This window comes from Carettochelys insculpta, chromosome 7, assembly GCF_033958435.1.
Source record: "Carettochelys insculpta isolate YL-2023 chromosome 7, ASM3395843v1, whole genome shotgun sequence".
Classification (NCBI taxonomy): Eukaryota; Metazoa; Chordata; order Testudines; family Carettochelyidae; genus Carettochelys; species Carettochelys insculpta.
The window spans coordinates 31,156,983-31,177,185 of record NC_134143.1 but is presented as its reverse complement, the minus strand read 5'-3'; the positions used below and the strand labels follow the sequence as shown (position 1 = coordinate 31,177,185).

Sequence of the window (20,203 nt, the reverse complement as noted above, 5' to 3'; positions counted from 1 at the left end):
CACCCAGGTTCTCACTATCTCAGAAAGCTTCTTGAGGTGAGTCATGTTCCTGAGCTGCTACTTGTACCGCAGTTGCTGGCTTGAGGGGATTCCATGGCTAATTATTTACTAATTATTTGCATTACAGTAGCACCCAGAGGCACCAATCACAATTGGTGCCTATTGTGCTGGGCCTTGGCTAATTATGGAACCTTGGTGGTAGCACGTTGATACCAGCCAAGGGAACCAGCAGAGAGAGCCTTCTCAGCAGCCGAGGGCAGTGCTTCTTGTCTCCAGAGTTTTTCATAGACTGATGAAGTTAGGTTCAAGGATAGAGTGTTCCATTTTTGCTTGATATCGGTCAGTGGATTTTGGAACTCATGTTTCTAGCTAGCTAATCTGCCTATACCTCTCTTTTTAGGTTTTTTATAAAGTTGCCCATCACCTAGAATCTGAGCTCTGAGCATAATGCAGAAATCTGTCTAGTTGCAAGATAGTGGAGAAACATAGATACTTGTTGAAAAGGTGGGATGTCAAAATAATTTTATCTGCTAGGAAATAAATGGAAGTTTTAGAAATAGGGAGGTTCAAATACTCTTAAGAATGGGGTTTGAGTAGAGCAAAAATCAAGATGGACGTTTTCTCACAAAAGTGAACTGAATGACCAAGAAAACTGAAGTTTTCTTCAGTTTCAGGGTTGGCACACATATGATTTAGCTGATCAATCCAGGAAAGGGACCCATTAGTCTCCCACTAGAGTTTGATTTGGCTGTACCAGAAACAGGCCCTATCCTCTCCTTAATGAAAAGAATGGTCATTTTCTGTATCTATGTTAGCTTTTCAAATTGGCAGTATGTCAAATGCCTCTGTCCATTTTCCTTTAATCCATGGCTTTCCTACCATGAACTAATGGCCATCAGTCTAAAGCAGGAAATTTAATTGCCTTTCTTGGCCCTTCTCCCCATTCTTATCCATGTCCTAGGAGTCTGCATTTTAGTGTAAAACTGACCTTCATCCCTGCACCAGCCATTCCAGGAACCCCCTGGCAGAGAGAAAGAAAAGAAGAGAACACTTTGTTTGAAATGAAGTAAATATAAATATATATTATTTTTTCAAGAAACCAGCCAAGTAGGAAATTCAAATAATCTATATCTTTCCTCTTCCAAAGTTCAGAAGCGATATTATAACACAGTGTCTACCACATACATCCATCCTGGTTCCCCAACAGAGGAGACACATTAAAATTACCTCCCCTCTTGTAGTGCCCACACTATCGAGAATAACAAGCAGGCACTTGTCACCAAAGAACGACATTGCTGGCTCAACTCACAAAGGAGAAACAGTTTATCCCTTCCCCCAGATAGAGGTGTACTCCTAGTGAAGTTGAGCCCACAGCCTCATAGGGCCAGTGTTGATTCACTGAGAAACTGACAGAGATGATATGATGACCAAGTACCTCATTAAATATTTAAATATCTTAGTAAAAAAAATCCCTGAACAGAAGTGTCGAATCTCAACAGAAAGAGAAAATCTTCTTGGTTTTGTTAATCATCATCATCATCATCATTCTGTTTTACCACAGATGACATCAACTCAAGTATCAGATTTGCAGAGGAAATCTTTGAAGCCAGCTATCACTTGCAAAAAGACTCTCAAGCACTCAGAGTCTTGCATCATCCTGCACAGCAGAGCAAAACACCACCAACAAATTATGGACTCTAATCCCTGATGGAAATTGAGACAGTTGTTTATTGGCTGCTTGGGGCAGGTGCTCCCGTGGGTACGATTATATGTCCTTCTGTGGCAATGGTGCAAAAGCAAAACTTCAGCATCATTCCCTTGCTCAGCCTAGATATTTTTGCATTCTAAGTGTTAGTACTAGTTAGATCCTTGTGCAAATGCTCAGTTATGAAAGCAAACATGAGGAGTAATGACAATCTAGGAAAGAAGGCGAGGGAGAAAGAGATGAAGCAGGGATGGAAAGTGGCTAACGAGGGTTTAGGGATTTTAACGTAGCAGATGAGAGGCAAAGAGAAGGAAGAGAATGAGTTCATAACTGGTAAGAGCTTGGAAAAATTCAAACCAGGAGAAGTGTAAAGCAGGGTAGGGGCAGGATCATACCTCTCAACTTTCTGAAACAGAAATCAGGGACAAAGCTAAAAAACACAAGGACAGAAGATGGAAATCAGGGATTCTATGTAATAAAAGGAGGAAAAAGCATTCAGAAATGTATCAGAGGTGAGTAATTTTTAGTAAATATGGGCCCGAGTCATGAAAGGGATTATGTACAGATTACTTTTCGGGGGTTAGATTTTACTGAACTCATGCTACTCCTATTCCTTATTTTTCTACTTTGAAATTGGGATGTATAAGCCCAGTGATTTTCCAGTATTCATTTTAAATCTGTAACACACACACACACACACACACACACTGGCTCTGACTGACCACAGCAGTCATCATTTTTATACTGGCATTACTCCATTGATTTTTATGGAATAACACATATTAAAATGGTAGCGGGTAGTGCTGAGTCAGGCCCACTAGACCAACATGTTCACAATTTATAAAATGCTGATTTCCAACAAATACTAATTAGAGGTAATTCTCACTAAAATATAGTATGATAGATCTGGTTCTGGGAGGTGCGTAATAAGAGACACTCAGCATCTTGCAGAATTACACCTCAAAATCGGAAGTGCATTGGGAATAGGCATGCCATTTCTTCAGTAAAACTTTTTCTCCCCTATTATCCCTTTGATAAATTAGGCCCTGTACTTTGCATTTTAGAAGCAGAAAGAAAATGATAGAGAAAGTCAGAAGAATCATTGTAGAAACCAAATTGGGGCTATCCCTGAAAGTCAGGGACAGTTGAGAGGTATGGGCAGGGGAGGTAGACAAATCTCACTCCATTCCTTACAGGATACCTTAGCTCCATGTTTTCCTGGAAGCCCTGGCATGCCCCTCTCCCCCTGGAAATGGAATGAGAAACAAAGTTGAGAAGGACAAGCATGGGATGAGACTTCAGGAGTGTCTGTGTTTGCGAGCACTAAAACATCAGTGGATATTATTTTTGCACAAGATGTTAAGAAGTTCTTGCCAGGGAGACCAGAACCTTCTTTACTCCGACTCCTACTTTTATATTCAGCAAGGCTCTCAGTCAGAGCTTCTCATCATGGATACCTCCTAGTACCTGGATGGAACCACTGTGGTAGAAAAATGCGAGCCAAATTGTTTTGTTACATCAGTGATATAAATGAGAGCAGAACAGCCAGAACCTTATGTATAAACCTTACACCTACTGCCATGCAGAGCTTTCTAGCACTCTGTGCCAGTTCCTGAGCAGCACAAGGGTATGGAAACCACTGCTTTATTTCCGCTATAGGATTATTACTGTGTACACATCACAATATCTCTGAACAGAAAATTTAGAATGCCGTATGCAAAATACACAGATCAGTATCCCTATAATTATGTAGATTTACTCAAGGACAAAGATAAACCTAAGCCCATAATCACCGGCTCAGGCAAAAACTGAAACAGACAAAATCACTTTGCCCATACCCTGAAGGTCAACAGACTTGGGCTGTGGCAGATCAAAATGTGTTGATGGCTGCTTCTTTCTACTTTTGCAAGTGTGAATATTTTTTCTTCATATTGTCAACCCACTACTCAAAATCCTAAAGTAAGGAAGAGAGTATGCTCCCGCCTTTAGCTTTTTACTAATGCCTTAGCTTATCCTGTTCATTTGCAGTGCTGAGTTTTGTACATGTCTCTTTGTGGCCAAATGTGTCCATATTTTATTTATGGAACCCTGTCAAATTAATTGCTGAGAGGCTGGGATTAGATTGCATGGTACCTGTGCAGGGAAAGCAGTCAAGGGACTTCTTCAGGAGCTACTGAGGTTGTAAATCTCTTTTTTAAAAGTGCAGGCTTGTCTATCCACTCTAATCTGCACTAACGTAGGTCTACACTGGCTGCTTGTCTATCCACTGTAATCTGCACTAAGATAGGTCTACACTGGCTGCTGAATTTTTGGCCATTCAGAAGTGCGAAACCCCCTCACCATCCAAAAGATAAAAGTTTTGCAGTGGCAAGTGTCAGTGTGAAGAGCACTTTGTTGGCAGGAGTGTTGCTGACAATGCTGATGCCGCTACATGGCGATGGAAGTATTTTGTCGGCAAAAGAGCAGACACATAGCAGCTACACTGCCCAACTTTTGGCAACAGAGTTGTGATGGTATGGCCATGTGCATCGCTAAAAGCTGTTAAGTGTAGACAAAGCCTTAGTCTGCAGCACAGGGACTCTGCTGATGCCTTTTTTGAAATGGGACTACATCAAGGCACGTTAACAAACTGCTAATGTGTGTCAGCATACTCCACAGAGATGGTTAGTGAGAGGTGTAGGGCAGGGTAGATTCACAGGGTAGATTCAGTGTTCACATAGACAAGCTCTCCATCTCAGTGCTAACTAAACAGAGCTGGCAGGTCTGCTCGACCCAAAGGAGACTCTCTGGGATATCAAGCAGGCAGGTCCTCAGGCCTACATTTTTAACTGTAGCTATGTGTTGCTCTGCTTGGTCCATGTCTGCACAACAGACTTCTATTGATATAACTGTGTTGCTCTGGAGCAGCAGTTCCCAACCTTTTTGAGACAGGTACCCATTTTGACAATTCAGGAAGACTTTGTGACCCAAGCGGGGGAAGGAGGTTTTCCTGGGGGAAAAATACCCCCCATCCCCTGGCTTAAACCCCTCACATCCCCAAAATGCCCCAGCACCCCAGATTAAACCCTTATTAGCCCGAAAACACATCCAACTTAAACCCCTTCCAGTCCCCCAACCTCCCCACTCCCGGCTCAAACCCCTTTCATCCCTAAAATGCCCCCACCTCCTGCCTTAAACTCCTTGTAGCTCCAAAATCCCACCCTGCCCCCAGTTTAAACCCGTCACAACCCCAAAATGTGCCCCCCCAGCTTAAACCCCTGTCAAATAGGGTTGCCAGATTTTTTGAAAACTCATGTGGAACAAGGAGCCCCACCCATGGGATCCTTAGCCAGGGCTGCCTGTCCTGTCTAAGATTTCCAAAAACCAGGGTTGGGGGGTGGGGACTCTGCAGCCCCGCTGGCTGGGAGCTGGCTGGGGCAGGGAGCCCTGGCCAGCTCTCAGCACACCCCCGCCGCTGTCCCCAGGCTTAAATCCCTCTGAGCCCTCCCTGCAACCTACCTCACACAGCTCTGGCTGTGTCTACACTGCCACTAGTAGCGCTAAAGCTTTGGTCATTCAGGAGTGTGAAAACACACACATGCAAATAAGGTTAAATGTTTTAGTGCTGAAAAGTGCCAGTATAGACAGCATTTTGTCACCAGGATTGTCAGTCCCACCTTTGTTCAGGGTGTGGGGTTTGATTGCTGGGAGAGCTCTCCCCCAGCGATAGAGTGTCTAGGCTGTGTATGTCACAGCAACTGCCCCAGCAGCACTGTAACATGGACAGTGTAGACATACCCTGACTGTTGCAAGATTTAAGTGGCTAAGGAGCCTACTGCCAAGTCTACTCTACCACTTACATGGGCAAAACATTCCGGAGCGAGATGAGTGCCGCCAACTTAGCAGTACAGTGCTAGGTCAGCAGGAGAGCTTCTCTCACTGACACAGCTACCACAGCTCCTGGGTGGGGGCGGCGGTTCATTATGTTGATGGCAGAGCTCTCTCTGATTGGCACAGAGCAGCTACATGAACACAGCATTGCAGCTGCATTGGTGTGGCTGGGCCACTGCAAGGTCTCTAGTATTGTTATAGCTTTGGTCTCTTTTTCAAAAATGACTTAGGCACTTAGGAGCCTAAATGTCAATTATTTTCCTTAAGACTTAGGTTCTTAGGAGACAGATTTAGGCACCCAACTCCCACTGATTTCTGAGAGAATAGGGCGCCCAAATATGTTTAAAAATGTGTACCTTAAGAGCCTCTGTCACTTCTGAGAATGAAACATATGCTCCTAAGTCACGTAGGCCTTGCAGCACCAAGTACAGAAATGCTTTCGGAACAACATCATGCTGAGCAAAATGGAGAAGAGGCAGATTTGGAATAATTACTGTTTCTACAGATGTAGTCTGGATTTAAAATAAGAATGTCACGGACACCAGACTTCTCTTAACTCTCCACCAGAGGGCAGTACAAGACCTTAGTCTGAGGACAAGAATGTTCAATAATGTGCTATAATCCCATTCACTGGCAATTCTTCCTCCTGCCCTCTTCACCCATCTTCAGGTCTCCAGTTTTGTACAGAGATTTGATGTTTCTAATGGTGAAATCTGAAACCTCCTTCAAATCAGTAGCAGGTTGGAAATCCCAGATGAGGAAGCTGTTCTACAATCTGTTGAACAGTAGAAGTATTTTGTGCAACTCTGGGTATGTCTACAGTGCAATTAAAAACCCATGGCTGGCCCATCCCAGTTGACTCAGGCTCATGAAGCTCAGGCTAAGGAGCTATTTAATTGAGGGGTACATGACTGGGCACAGCCTGGAGCTCAGGCTCTCAGACCTCAGGAGACGGGAGGGTTCCATAGTTCCAGTTGCAGCAGGAGCCCAAACATCTGCATTGCAGTTAAACAGTCTGTCAGCCAAAGCCCCATAGGCCAGAATCAGCTAGCATGGGCCAGCCATGAGCGTCTAATTGCAGTGTAGATACCCTCTCTGGGTTGGCGCTGAATCTGTGGTACCCATTATCCAAATGGGCCTCTTGAAGTAGCTCACAGCCCATTCTTGAGCATATTAACCACAAACTTCTGCATATTAACTCTCAGAGAGACTCTGGTAAACTGAAGACAGCTATAAAATCAAGGAAAACGGAAATTCATAAAAGCAGGAAAATATTTTTTTTACTATCCCCTTTTCATTTCCTTACTGGTCATCTGCAGTTTTAGTTTCCAGATTCAATACTTGATATTTAATTAAGCCACCACAAAAAACTAGTGTGAGATGGGGCCAACTTCCAGAACAGTACAAAGTGCTGGGTGTTCAATGTGAATAAAATACTGTGTGATAGACTAGACCTGCCACACCCACTCTTCTGAAACAGAGGGATCACAGTGGAAATAACCACTAGGCCTTTGAAATGCACTATACATGAATGACAATATATATTGACACAAGAAACTTTACTGATGCAATTTTGAGGATGCACAGTTAAATTAAAAATAGTCAGGAAATGTAAAAGCTTAAATTTCTACACCACCACTAACCTGGCTACTTTGATCATATAAATATTTTCTATTCCTGTTTTTCTGGCTAAATATGACATTTAGTAATAATACAGCTATTATATAGTGCTTTCTAACCATAGAGCTTTGCAAAGGAAGTAAGTTTCATTATCCCTGCTTTGGGGATGGGGAAACTACAGCACAGAGAGATGTCACATAGTAAGGAGGTAGCAGTGCTAGGAACAGAGAACAAGCCCCTTAATGCCCATGCTCTGTCTACTGGACAGCACTGTCTCCCTGCACTCTTTATCTTATATAACATATCCTATAAAATATACAAGGGCTAGGCAAATTCTCCCCCATGGCAACTTTGAAAATTTTGGGGAGTAAAGGCAATTCAAAGTGCCTGCTTCTACACAGCATGCCAGCACTTCGAAGTTGCTGTGGGGGAGAATTTTCCTAATGAAGTGCTGCATATGCATCACAGCACTTTATTAGGAATCTCCCATCACCCTGATTACCATGCCCCCTTCAAAGAATGGGGCAAGTGTAGACATAGCCAAGAAGTAAAATAGGGCAGACATTATTCAGCTGCAAGAAACTTAACTTCTGAATTTCCTGAATTTTTAAAACAATTTAACTATGGACTTTGATATTGCATTCACCTGTGCCCAGTTTCCTCCCACAGAATGTCCTTGCTTTCATTTTAAAATTGAGAGAGAAGTAACATAACCTTTAAGTTGCCAATCCTCACAGGTGTTTTCGTACCTCACATTATCTGACTTATAGCATAGTTCTACTCTGAACTATCTCTGGGACAGAATGACCTCCTTATTGAGCATATCTATTCCCTTTGTATATCCAGTCAGATCTGCCACCTAATATGGCAAAAAAAATAGATATTTTCTTGCTGTCAGCCCTGCAAAACCAGCCCTGCTCTGGAGAGTGACCTAGATTTTTTTTCTGGCCTGCTTACCACCAGCAAAATTGTTAACTGAGGGCCAACTGTAGAGCTACCAAGGCAAACCCACTGTCTTCAGACTATGCCCTCAATTATACCTGAAGGCAATAGGCTCATGCAGGTATAGCTAAGGTTCTAATTAGAGAAGAACAAAGTTATACCGGTGCACCTATGAGCAACACTGGCCTGCAGAAACTTTATGTCTGGGAATGATGTCCAGGTGAGAAATAACCCAGTTCACTTTTTGATCCCAGGTTTGCAAGGCTGGTATCTAGAAAAACAACCTTTATTTTATTTTTTTTAAATTGAGCACACTTGACCTGGAAGCCATTGAGATGTGATAAATATGGAAGCCCACAAGACCATTTTACAGTACCTCAAATATCACTTGGTTCCTATAAATGTGTCATTATGTGCCATGAAAGACAGGACATTCTTTCTAGCCAGAGTTTAAACATATGGATTGCAGCTTTCCTCATGGGCCCAGAAAGTACTTGCCAGCTTGCCTCTTTTGGCAGATCTGTCCTTCCTTCCCTGGCCTTTCATGTTATCAGTCTCAACACACTGAGGGTATCCCTAATAACAGATTGACACATTCTGGTTAGTTCTCTGGCAGAGTTGGGTCGTATGAATGAACCACTCATTAAAACAAAGAAAACACTAAGCTTGGATCCTTGTTCAGGAGACATAAAATTATGTGGTGCCTGGCTTCCCAGCCTGTAGCCCCCTACTCTTCCAAGCCGCCTGCCTATGGGAACAAGGCATAATGATTAAAATATAATCATACGGAACTTTCTAAAGTAGATCATTTTAGTTAAACGCAATTTGACAGGAAAAATATATATGCAAAAGGTCAAATCCTGGACTTATCAGTTCCACTGTTAAAGCTTGTATTGACTGTAATGGAGCTAAGATTTAGTCCAATGCCATGGAGCTTGGAGGGGAAAGAGGCAAAGTGAGACACCCAGATTCTGCAAAAACTATTGCAAGTTGTGGGAATGTAAAATGAGGGAAATTAAAATTTAATAAGGAACAAATCCTTAGAGTTCAGCCAGCTATACCAACAACCAAAAGGGGGCCTACATGGTCATTTTTAAAGCTATGACCAATTAATAATATCCTAGGCAAATTCCAATAACTAGAGTCCAACTGTGCCCTCAGCTACTTCTGCAACCCTGTCACCTTTCATGAGGTTGCACATATTTAACTAGGAGCAGAATTTGGTTTTAAGGGGAAAAAAATCAAGGCTCTCCCCAAGTCCCAAATGATCTTCTTATGTAAAAGAAAACAGCTAGAGAGAAGCCAGTACAGGGAGGACAAACACATGTACTCTGTGAATATGTAGGTACTGCTATTGGTGGCTGATTTACTGCTAGTTTGGGATCTCATGCACTGCTGTTATTCTTATTGCTCAGAGATGGGGAAATAAGAGAACCCAGAACAAAGTGAGAATGGCAGCAACAAATGGAGGTATCTTAATAACCAGGAATAAATTGCACTTGGGATGGGCAAGTGGCCCTTTTTAGCATGCATTGATCATCCCATTCAAAAATGTTTCAGGGGAAGGGAGAGGTGTTGCTCAAACCTCAGGAACCTAGGCTGAATGAGATTCATAAGACCAAGGATACAATGCACACAAAAATGACATTGATTTGCTATAAGCTGTAAATGACTAGGGGGAAAGGTTACCACGCTTCTGTGTCTATTCCATGCAGTCCGCCTTTCCCTAGCAGCTACCATTCCCAGTTCTCCTCTTTGTGTTTGTTGCCATCTGAGAAACATCAAGGAAATGATCAGGAGAGTTTGTGATAAGCCCCGTAGGATCACAATAAAAGGCCGGCAAGTGATCAATGCAATTAAAGTTGACAAAGGGGATTAGAATGGTCTCATATTTGTCCTCTCTTACTGAGGGTTATTTTAGTCTGAAGCTGGAACCAGACAATTTTGGTTTCAGTTCCAGAAACTGAATCAAAGGCCTATTAATCCATGTACTTAGCCTGCATGCTGAACAGGTGCCTGAAGCAGTGACACAAGCAAATAAAAACAGGCTTGGGACTTGGATTCTACTTATAGCAGTTTTCCTCACTTGGGACCATATACTGCCCTGAGTTATCCACAACCTGTTCTACCTATCAGTTTAAAGAGAAAACATCCAATTGCTCAAACCCAGTAATTTCACAGCTCTTCAAACCCATCTGCTATGAGACTGATTCTGCTCTCATTGGCTACGTCTACACGTGCACTCTACATCGAAATAGTCTATTTCGATGAATAACGTCTACACGTCCTCCAGGGCTGGCAACGTCGACGTTCAACTTCGATGTTGGGCAGCACCACATCGAAATAGGCGCTGCGAGGGAACGTCTACATGCCAAAGTAGCACACATCGAAATAAGGGTGCCAGGAACAGCTGCAGACAGGGTCAAAGGGCAGACTCAACAGCAAGCCCCTCCCTTAAAGGGCCCCTCCCAGACACAGTTGCACTAAACAACACAAGATCCACAGAGCTGATAACTGGTTGCAGACCCTGTGCACGCTGCATGGATCCCCAGTTGCAGCAGCAGCAGCCAGAAGCCCTGGGCTAAGGGCTGCTGCACACGGTGACCATAGAGCCCTGCAGGGGCTGGAGAGAGAGTGTCTCTCAACCCCTCAGCTGATGGCTGCCATGGCGGACCCCGCTATTTCGATGGTGCGGGACGCGGATCGTCTACACGTGCCCTACTTCGACATTCAACTTCGAAGTGGGGCGCTATTCCCATCCCCTCATGGGGTTAGCGACTTCGACGTCTCGCCACCTAACATCGATTTCAACTTCGAAATAGCGCCCAACAAGTGTAGCCGTGACGGGCGCTATTTCGAAGTTGGCGCCACTACTTCGAAGTAGCGTGCACGTGTAGACACAGCCATTGAGTGCAACTCATAGTCCTGGGGGCATGCTGCAATTTTACAATGGCTCCAAACGCAACAATTGCAGAATTCCCTCAGAAGTAAAATGAAGACTAATTCCATCAAAGTCAATGAAATTACACCGATGTTGGAATGCATTTGTGGAAGGATCCTGGTTTACATGTAGGTTTTGTTTATGGACTGGATCTGCATAAAGCAATAATTTGAAGCTCTGTTCCCAATGATTCTAGTTGATCTTAAAAGGAAGATAATTTGTTGCTGTAAAATACAACTATTAAATTGAGACACCCCCCCAGGCCCCTCAGACAGACCTCTTTAAACAGACGAGAGTATAGCTGAAAGGACCCTTTGGTGCATTAAAATGATAATCCACCAAAAGGGAAATTTATATGGGTGCAGTCATTGTATGATTAATAAAATGTATTCCACAAAATAAATATTTTAAATACACGTCAATTCATGTATGTAAAATATTACAAAGTTGGCCATGACACTTTCACATGATACTTTACAACTTTACAATGTTGGCCATTTTCATAAGTCAAAGAATATTGTGTAATACCATTTATTTAAATAGTCTGTATTGAGTAATATATTTTAAATATGTAAGTGCAATAAATTGTAATCAAATAGATAACATATGGGCATAAAACCTTACATATGGGTATAAAAGCTTGTAAAAAATGCTGTCCAGCCTAGAAACAGAGGGAGACTGGCAGAATGGTGCCAAACCTTGGCCTCAGAGTTTGAATAGATTTGATGTGTCAGCTAACCAGACTTTATAAGAAAAGTCCAGACCTTCCTTTCAAACAGAGATGTAACAAATCATTAGTGAACTTCATAGTCAGAGCCATTTTTTGGTAAGAATCAAATTCCACCAAGTGGCTAAAGACAGTATTTACTGCATGTGCAAAAAGCAGCCAGGACATGGAATGTCTGCTTGTGGTTAATCACTACACATATGTATATTCCATTAAATATCCACAGATCTTTCTCAAGCGCAGCTCCCTATTACAATACAGTGTTCTGAATAGCTACTTGTCTCTTAAAATATGGTATTATATTTCTCATGCCTACCTTCATGCCAGCATCCCCTTTTTCACCCTGTGCAAGGAGAACAGAGACAGCGAGGAAACATAGGTAGATATATGGCACCAAAAGAAAGAAAAAAACAGTGTAATCTTAATAGCAATGAAAATAGAAAGTAATTGAAAGAGATTAGTTCATGAGACATGCTTGCTGTAGCAGCAAGGAAATGACTGAAGGATATAGCACAATTATAGTATGTCGAGAGCTGACTTCAGTTTATCTTTGCATTGTGCATCAATGCAAGACAACATGGAGAGGAGAAATGAGTGCATGAAAATGCTCTATATACTCTAGTGATCAGTATCTATGACATTCATCAGTATCTACTGGAGATTTTCAAAAGAGTTTAAGGGAATTAAGTATCTGTATCCAACTAACTTTTAAGGGGATCTGGGCACCTAGCTACCTGAGGCCCCTTTGAAAAGCCAGCGTATTGGCACACAAAGACCTTCAGTTTCCAAAGCCAGAGGTTATGTAAAGGATCAGCTCCTTTGCATAAACTCTGCCAAATCTATTATGTTCCACAAATCTATTATGTTCAAGCAGAAGGTAATGGTCTATGCAGGCCCACCAAAGGGGTACGGGGAGAAGATGGCAGTTGCCCCAGGCCCAGCATTTCAAAGGGTCCCAGAACTCTGCAGGGGAGTTCTGCAGAGTTCTCTGCTCTTGGCCCCACCCCTTCCATTCTTGGACTGCCCCTTCCATTCTTGGACCCGCCCCTTCCAGGGTGTGGAGTTGGGCCCCCCCTCCCACCGTGTGCTGCGGCCCATGGTGGCTGTCGGGACGACTGGGTCTGTGCACATACAAGTCATTCCATTACAACATCTGCAAGTGACTGAGCAGATCAGAGCCTGGCCCTGGTTCCAGAGAGGAAAGAATCATTCTTGTCTTGAGTCCAGTGTCTGACAATTATCCAGGCCCCATCTGGAAAAACAAGTCTGAATCTTGTACATCACCTGGACAGAGTGTGGAAGGAAACTACTGAATCTATTTAGACATTTATATTACATTGCTTACCATATTTATCTAAGATTGTGTCACACCTCTGTCTACTTGCATTTCTGTACTGGGGTACATGTGTGGGTGCTAATAAGTTTGGAGTCTACTTATAGCACTGACAAGCTAAGAATTGTTAGTTTAATGATTACCTTGGGGCCAATAGGTCCAGGAAGGCCAGGTGCACCTGGTAGGCCAGCCTCACCCACCTCACCCTAAGAAAAGAAGCAAGGAAACAGAGGAAGAGGCAAACACAGTCAGAAGGAAGAAAAGGGGCTTTCAGTATTCCAAAAAATACTAACGAAGAAGTGAGAAGAGTGGACAGAGAACAATCCTATAACATATGTGACAAACTAGCCTTCTGACCCTGAGCTGCTGCTCAACAATAATCAAAGACAAATAGAACACTGAAGACAGTTCCTCACAAACAGTGTGATCCCATCAGCATTTAGGTTCTATGAGCACGTATTCTAAGCACTCATACAATATATATGTGACCAGGCTAGTTTACAGTGTAGTATTCCAGGAACTACTTTTGGGTTGCCTGAAAAGTCCCGGCTTTTCATTTCATCAATGAATATGTTTGGTTGCTGCTTTTTCAATAGCCAGACTAGAAAAAAGTTTGTTCACAGTTTATTGCTACATTGAGTAAGATTTCCCATGTGTTTACCAAGAACAATCTAGTGGTTCAATTCAACAATCTAGTGTCTGGAGTGAAGATAATGACAGCATGAGTGTAGACAGTATCAAAGCTGTTTTCTTTGCTCAAAGCTAATGTTAATGGCACTGGTTTGATATACAATGATAAACTCATTCACAATGCTGAGTTACTGGGGAAAAAAATCCTACATTCTGAGAAACACATCTATGATGCTGTTGAGTCAGAAACTAACTGTACTGACATCAGCACACCTTGTCAAAAATATTTTTTGTGGTGTTTTGCCTTGGTGTTGTATGACCGAAAATATGTTGTCACAAAAGTATCCTGGTTTTTAAATTTGAAAATATGTTCACCACCTCCTTGGTATCACAAGGATACATTCAGTACAAAAAATCAAAAGAGAGTTCTCCAGTTCCTGAGTCTGCCTATTAGATAAGGGCATATAGAAGTTTCTTTCTCCTCTCACTGCCAACTCTGTGGGGAGGTCTTTCTGTTCTGGTTATATTCAGTCTTGTATTTCCTGCACACTTACGCATTAATGGATCCCAACCCTGGGATTATCCTTCTCATAGCATGAAAGGAATTCATGCCCCTTGCTTGATAAATAAATCAACCAGATTAAGTGCCATCAATAGGAAAAGATCTGGGTATAAACACTCTCTAATATGCTATTTCTGTGACATCCTAAGCACTTCAGAAGAGCTGAACAAACCCTCCTGAATGTTTCAAAGAGAAGAATGGATAGTTGATGAGAAAACTGAAATTTTACTGAAAGACGCAGCAGTAAATTTTGTGTGTGTCTGCAGGAATGGACTGTGTTCCACAGGGGCTATAATTTTCATTTCCTGACATAACAAAAACTTCTCCGTTTATGCAGGACTAGTTAAAAAGCTCTTAGGTCTTGCCATTCACCCACAGAGCACCCATAAAATAACATATAGAAACCACAGGATGCACAACTGCTGGCTGTTGAAAATACTCCCTTTCCTCTACTCACTCCCTCATCCTCCTTTTCAGTATGTCTCCCCCTTTATTCTCTTTCATTTCATCTCCCCCTCCTCCTCTGTGTGTCCCTTGAACTCTCTGGGCAGATTCAGTGCTGCTGGGGCAGTACAAGCCATGCCTCAGGAGAGGATTCACTCTCAGGGAAAGGCAGACAATGTTTCCCCAGGAGACTAGCTTGAATGCACTGTTGGAGCTTCACTGGAATCTGACTGTCTGGAAATGAGCTGAATGAGCACATTCCCCTGCCCCCGGCTATGCCCCATATCTGGACAGTATCAATAGGGCTGCTCTGATCACCTCTGTGTTTCATAACATATTGGGTACTCAAGTGACTTGCACTGGGACAATGACTCTCTGGGCAGACCTTTCAGTTCAAGAGATCCACAGTCCTAGGCAACACTAGCTTCTGCCTACAGCCAAATCAAGCCATCCATCATTCGGTCTAGAGAATGATAGTTACCCGGGGGAATGTAAATACCACGCCTCATTCTACCCTCCTCCCCTCATTCAGACTGGGTAGGTTGATTGAGGGAAATGTCCGTGCACATGTGCACAATATAAATTCAGCCAGAACAAGTGGATCTATAGGGGAGCTTGCAGCTTTTCCTGCACCAGCCTCTTCCTGCAGAAACTGCTGCAAGGAAGAATGTACGAGTAGTGGCTCCTAGGGAGCCGAAATTATTTTTAGTACTTGGCTTTCCTAACACGAGTCACTGCAGGGAAAGAGAGAAGAATGCTGGCGATGGGAGAAATCAGAGTTCCTCCAGGATCCATCTCCAGCCTCTGCCAGCAAGTCACTCACTGGAGGGGATGATGGAAGAACTGCTTGTGTGTGTGCGTGGGGGGCAAGGAGGGTATTTCTCTGCTATTACATTCCCTCCAAGTTTGTTCATCTATTTGCTTTGTGCATCTCAGAGTCTACCTGCTCTTCTTACCTTCCTCCCAGGGTATCCTTGAATTCCAGGGTCTCCCTGCAAAAATCAAAATGAAGACAAACCAATGATGTTAGACTGAAAAGGGAAAATCACTTTCATTTCCCCTGTGCAGATGTAGGAAACAAAAATGGATGTTGAGGATGAAGTTCACCCTTGTGCAGAAAACATAATGAGGCCTAGGTACCATTTACATCTCCCTGGAGCTTTCCAAACCATTTCAGTCCAATGCACAGGAGTAAATTTTATCCAACATGAATTACGATGTAACAGGAAAGCCACACTGCAAACTACGATGCACATTTTTTCATTTTGCTTCTGATTTACACAGTTAACCTATCCTATCACAGCTTAATCTTAGAGTGCTGTTTGAAGTAAGTCAGGGAAAGCAAACAGGATTTTTGCAGGCAAGAGAAATCTCGCATGTTGTCAGTGACACTTCACAGGCGTGGCAAATAAAAATGGGAAATTTGGGGAAGTTAGCAATGTAGTTACAAAATGAATTCACAAAATGCAATATATGTTCTCTGGCAAAATCCAGCAAAGACTGGGCTTGCCTTTTTTCCCCCAGTAGTTCCTGATGATGGCCTCCTCACTCAGATAACACTGCCATTGAAAACAGTAAGCCAGGAATCTGGGACTGGGCCCTTAGTGAGATGTTTCAGTCTGGCCACAGACTTTTTCAGAAACGTTGTGAAGCAACCCTTCTTTCTTCTCATCCTTCCTTTCCCAGCCCCCAAACCTCTGCACAGTAATCATGCCCAGCTTCGCTCACACCCATACTACGGGATTTAAATTTCTTATCCTTCGTTTTGCTTGTAGTTGATGAAAAATTTCTCACCTTTGGTCCAGGGGGTCCAGGTAAACCCTGTATTTAAAATAAGAACACATTCTGAGGGAGAGAAAACTGAAAATATCTTGAGAACTGGGGTGAGAGGGTTTTTTTTTTTATTTTTAATGTAATGGAATATCAATCACCGCTTAGTTTGGTTTTAAAGAGTTCATCGCTTTAGAATGTCACATAAAAATTATTTTCATTGTTGAGTAGATAAAGTCTACAGTTCCCCATTTCAGTAAATGCTGCCCAAGCCCCGGTCCCCCATATACTGTCTCAATCTAAGAGGCTTTGTTTCAGTAAATTTGAAAACCAAGCTCCTTTGCCCAACTTGTCATGAATATGAGCTGGTTTATTTTTCTTGCCTATCAATAGCTTATTCCCAGGCCACTGCCTGTGTACACACTGGAAAAACAAAACCATCACAGTTAGAAACTGCTGAATTCAATAAATGGGTAGTCTCCTCCTTACCCAACCAAGGGATCTCCAAGTAGTAAAGGGAGGGAGGGAGTTGCTATGAACTATCTGCCTTTTAGAATACATTGTGTAATAACAGAAAAATCCTTTCCTCATTGAGGAATGTGCTGCTGTCAGATTTCAAACAGATCTGTTCTTTTCTCCATTACAAAGGAAAGCTAACTGCATGACATGCTGCACATCTGAAAGTACGCTTCAGGGGCAGGAAGCCTGGCATTTGCTGAGCCTGGTTTTCTTTGACTGCCCAGTATTGGGAATACGTTAATAAGACTTTCATAAGAAAGGGTTGTTAGTAGCTGCAATAAATTAGAAATAGCCATGCAGGCCACACATTTTTGGTTCTACATAAACCTAACCCTATCTAAAATTTCCATAGGCAGATGCCCTGGTAATATAAACAGTCTCAACGAAAAAGATGGAACAGATGTCCACATGTGTTTTGTTGCCTGTATTTACAGTATTTTTGCCCTGCTTATGGCAAATCAAATTGCTACTTCAGATCAAAAGTCTTCAGATCTTCCCAGTCTTAAGTCTTCTGCCTGCAGATAATATGCACAAAGAGGCTTGAAACAGCTCAGTTTGAAACAGCTATTATAAAAAAAGTGAGGCTGAAAATATTTTTACACCCTGAAGTACCAGATGCCTGGCACCTTTGGCATTCAATGCTCTTTATTGTTAGGCACAGGAATTGAGTAGTTGTTTTGTCTGCTACTAGGGAAATAGCAGGTGAAAACCTGTACATCTTTACCTCTTACAGAAGCTTCATACATATTGTTGCCTGCAAACTGCACCTAACCAAGAGTTAGCATATGCAAGGTCTAAATCCGCTGTTCTTATTTTGGTGATTTTTTATCACAGAGCCTTATGACCTATTTCCATTTCTCCCTTGCTTATTATCAGCAACTTTTCTCAATTACTCTTTCCCTAAACATAGGTATCATTTTACTTCTAGGGTACATTAAAACATTTTGACCTGGAAGTGAAGTGAAGGGCTTAGAGGGTACTGAGCAGAAGAGTGTGATACAATTTATTTGTTGCAGTCAATCTAAGATTGGTAAAGATCTGCCTGTGGCTGATATTAAATGACTTGGTGGTTTCACTCAGTTCCTGGTGGATAGATGTTTGCAGTTTTAAAACCTCATAACTGGTACTTTCTTAGTCAGAGGGACCAAGGACTGCATAATAATAAATGGGGATATACATATCTCATTGAACTGGAAGGGACCTTGAGAGGTCATTGAGTCCAGTCCCCCGCACTTGCATCAGGACTTATCACCATGCCTGACACTTCCCCAGACCCTTGAAAGGCCACCTGAGGAACTGCACTCAAAACCCTCAGTTTACAAGCCAGTGCTCTAACCTCTGAGCTATACCTCCCTGTAAGTGTTGGAGATTAAATTATCTGTCACCTCCAGCAATGTGTTCTTTAATCTTTTCTATCCATGTGCAGATTTTTTCCATGTATGTGTGGAATAAATTTTATGTGCGCCAAGGCATGTGCATATGTGCACAACTTCCAGGGAACACTGACTCCCAGGATAATCCATGTCAGGTCTGAAGCTTATTGGTGAGTGGGTTAGTTCAGGAAAAGATTACCCTGGCATTAGCCAGGTTGTATACATTGTTTTCTGGGCAGACAAAGAAGACTTCAATGTACATAAGAATATAAGACTGGGTCAGACCAAAGGTCCGTTTAGCCCAGTATCCTGACTTCTGGCAGAGGCCAATACTAGGTTCCCCAGCACGTAAAGTACTTTTGATCACATTTACCACGGGGAAACATGCGAAGAGTCATCTATACAATACTTGTGAAAGGAATTTAGATGCACCCTGAGAGCAGAGCCCGCCTAGGCCAGGGTGGGCAAGATCTGACCCTTGGACTGGATTCAGCCATGCAAGCCTTTTAATCTGGCCCACAGCCTGCCTCTCTGGCAGGAAGCAATGCTGCTCAAAGCAGCCGGCTGCTCCCTGTGGCACTCTGTTGTAGAGTGGTGAGAGCTTTGCATGCTGCCCCTACTTCCAGCAACATTTCTCAGCTCCGTTGGCTGAAAATCAGCCAGTGGGAGTTGAGAGATTTTGCTGGGGGTGAGGGCAGTGCCGCACAATTTCTCAGCTCCCATTGGCTGGATTACAGCCAATAGGAGTGGACAGATTTTGCTAGCGATGAGGGTAGCACACAAAGCCCTCACCTCCCAGTGCAGAGAGCTGCATGGAACAGCCCATGGGCTGGGGCTGCTGGCAGACAGATTGTTACCTGTTCTGTTCATTGCCTCTGGGGCACCTGGCAGTGGCCACTGTCGGAAGACAGGATACTGGGCTTGATGGACCTATGGTCAGACTCAGTATGGCCATTCTTATGTTCTTATGGCCAGAAGCTGCTTAGCTAAGTGCCTCCTGACCAGAACCTGCCTCTGACATCATGCCCCAATTCCCTCCCAGACCCTGCACCCCTTCTTACACCCCTCCCCTAGGCCAAAATCTTCTCCTGCACCCATACCCCCTCCCAGGTCCTCCACCCAATACCCTGCCCCAGGTCACAACCCCCTCCTCCCCCAAGCTCCTGCAGACCCCACACCCTCTCCTGAACTCCAGTGCCCTACTCCAAGTTCCCTTCTGCCTCCATCCCAGACCCCACACTTTCTCCACAGAAACCTTTGACCACTTATCAAAGTCTTAGAGTGGTCCCCCATCAAAATTATTGCCCACCCCTGCCAAGTGAAAGAAACAGACAGCAAAGGAGGCATTAAGAGCAGCTGCCCTGGTTGCTGTACACTTGGTTCAGCCCTGCAAGCATGTGCCACATCCCCAAGCATTAGGGAGCTGACTGCAACCATTCAATGAATGGTGCATGCCCAAGTGAGACGAGTGAGGCAGCTCAACTGTACCTACCTTTCCATCCTTGCCTGCCTTTCCAGGCTCCCCTGCTCTGCCCTGTTGTGAGAGGGAGAAGAACATTAGTGACCGTAGTTTCGCCTACCTTGGCTGCTTGCTGTCAGCCTGGGAACAGAAGTAGAAGCACAATATCAAAGAGATTTCAGGGGCTTTTTTTAGTCCAGTTTCTTCTGAGAGCAGGCTAATTACAGGCAAAGTGTTGCTTCCGCTCCATGGCATAGGCTGGAGAGGAGGAAATGGCGTTGGTGTCACCCTCTCACACATCTGTGTGC

The 20,203-nt window shown here is 43.3% G+C and overlaps 1 protein-coding gene across 1 annotated transcript in view; it reads right to left on the bottom strand.

The window, feature by feature from the left end:
• Positions 1-20,203, bottom strand: part of COL13A1 (collagen type XIII alpha 1 chain) — a 118,395-nt gene that overhangs the window by 60,185 nt on the left and 38,007 nt on the right. The window contains exons 13-19 of the mRNA XM_075000245.1: positions 19,929-19,970; positions 16,569-16,595; positions 15,731-15,766; positions 13,282-13,344; positions 12,122-12,148; positions 2,907-2,951; positions 989-1,021 (exon numbers count right to left, since the gene is read on the bottom strand). Coding sequence (XP_074856346.1) covers positions 989-1,021; positions 2,907-2,951; positions 12,122-12,148; positions 13,282-13,344; positions 15,731-15,766; positions 16,569-16,595; positions 19,929-19,970 — 273 coding nt within the window. The remainder of the gene's footprint in view (positions 1-988; positions 1,022-2,906; positions 2,952-12,121; positions 12,149-13,281; positions 13,345-15,730; positions 15,767-16,568; positions 16,596-19,928; positions 19,971-20,203) is intronic.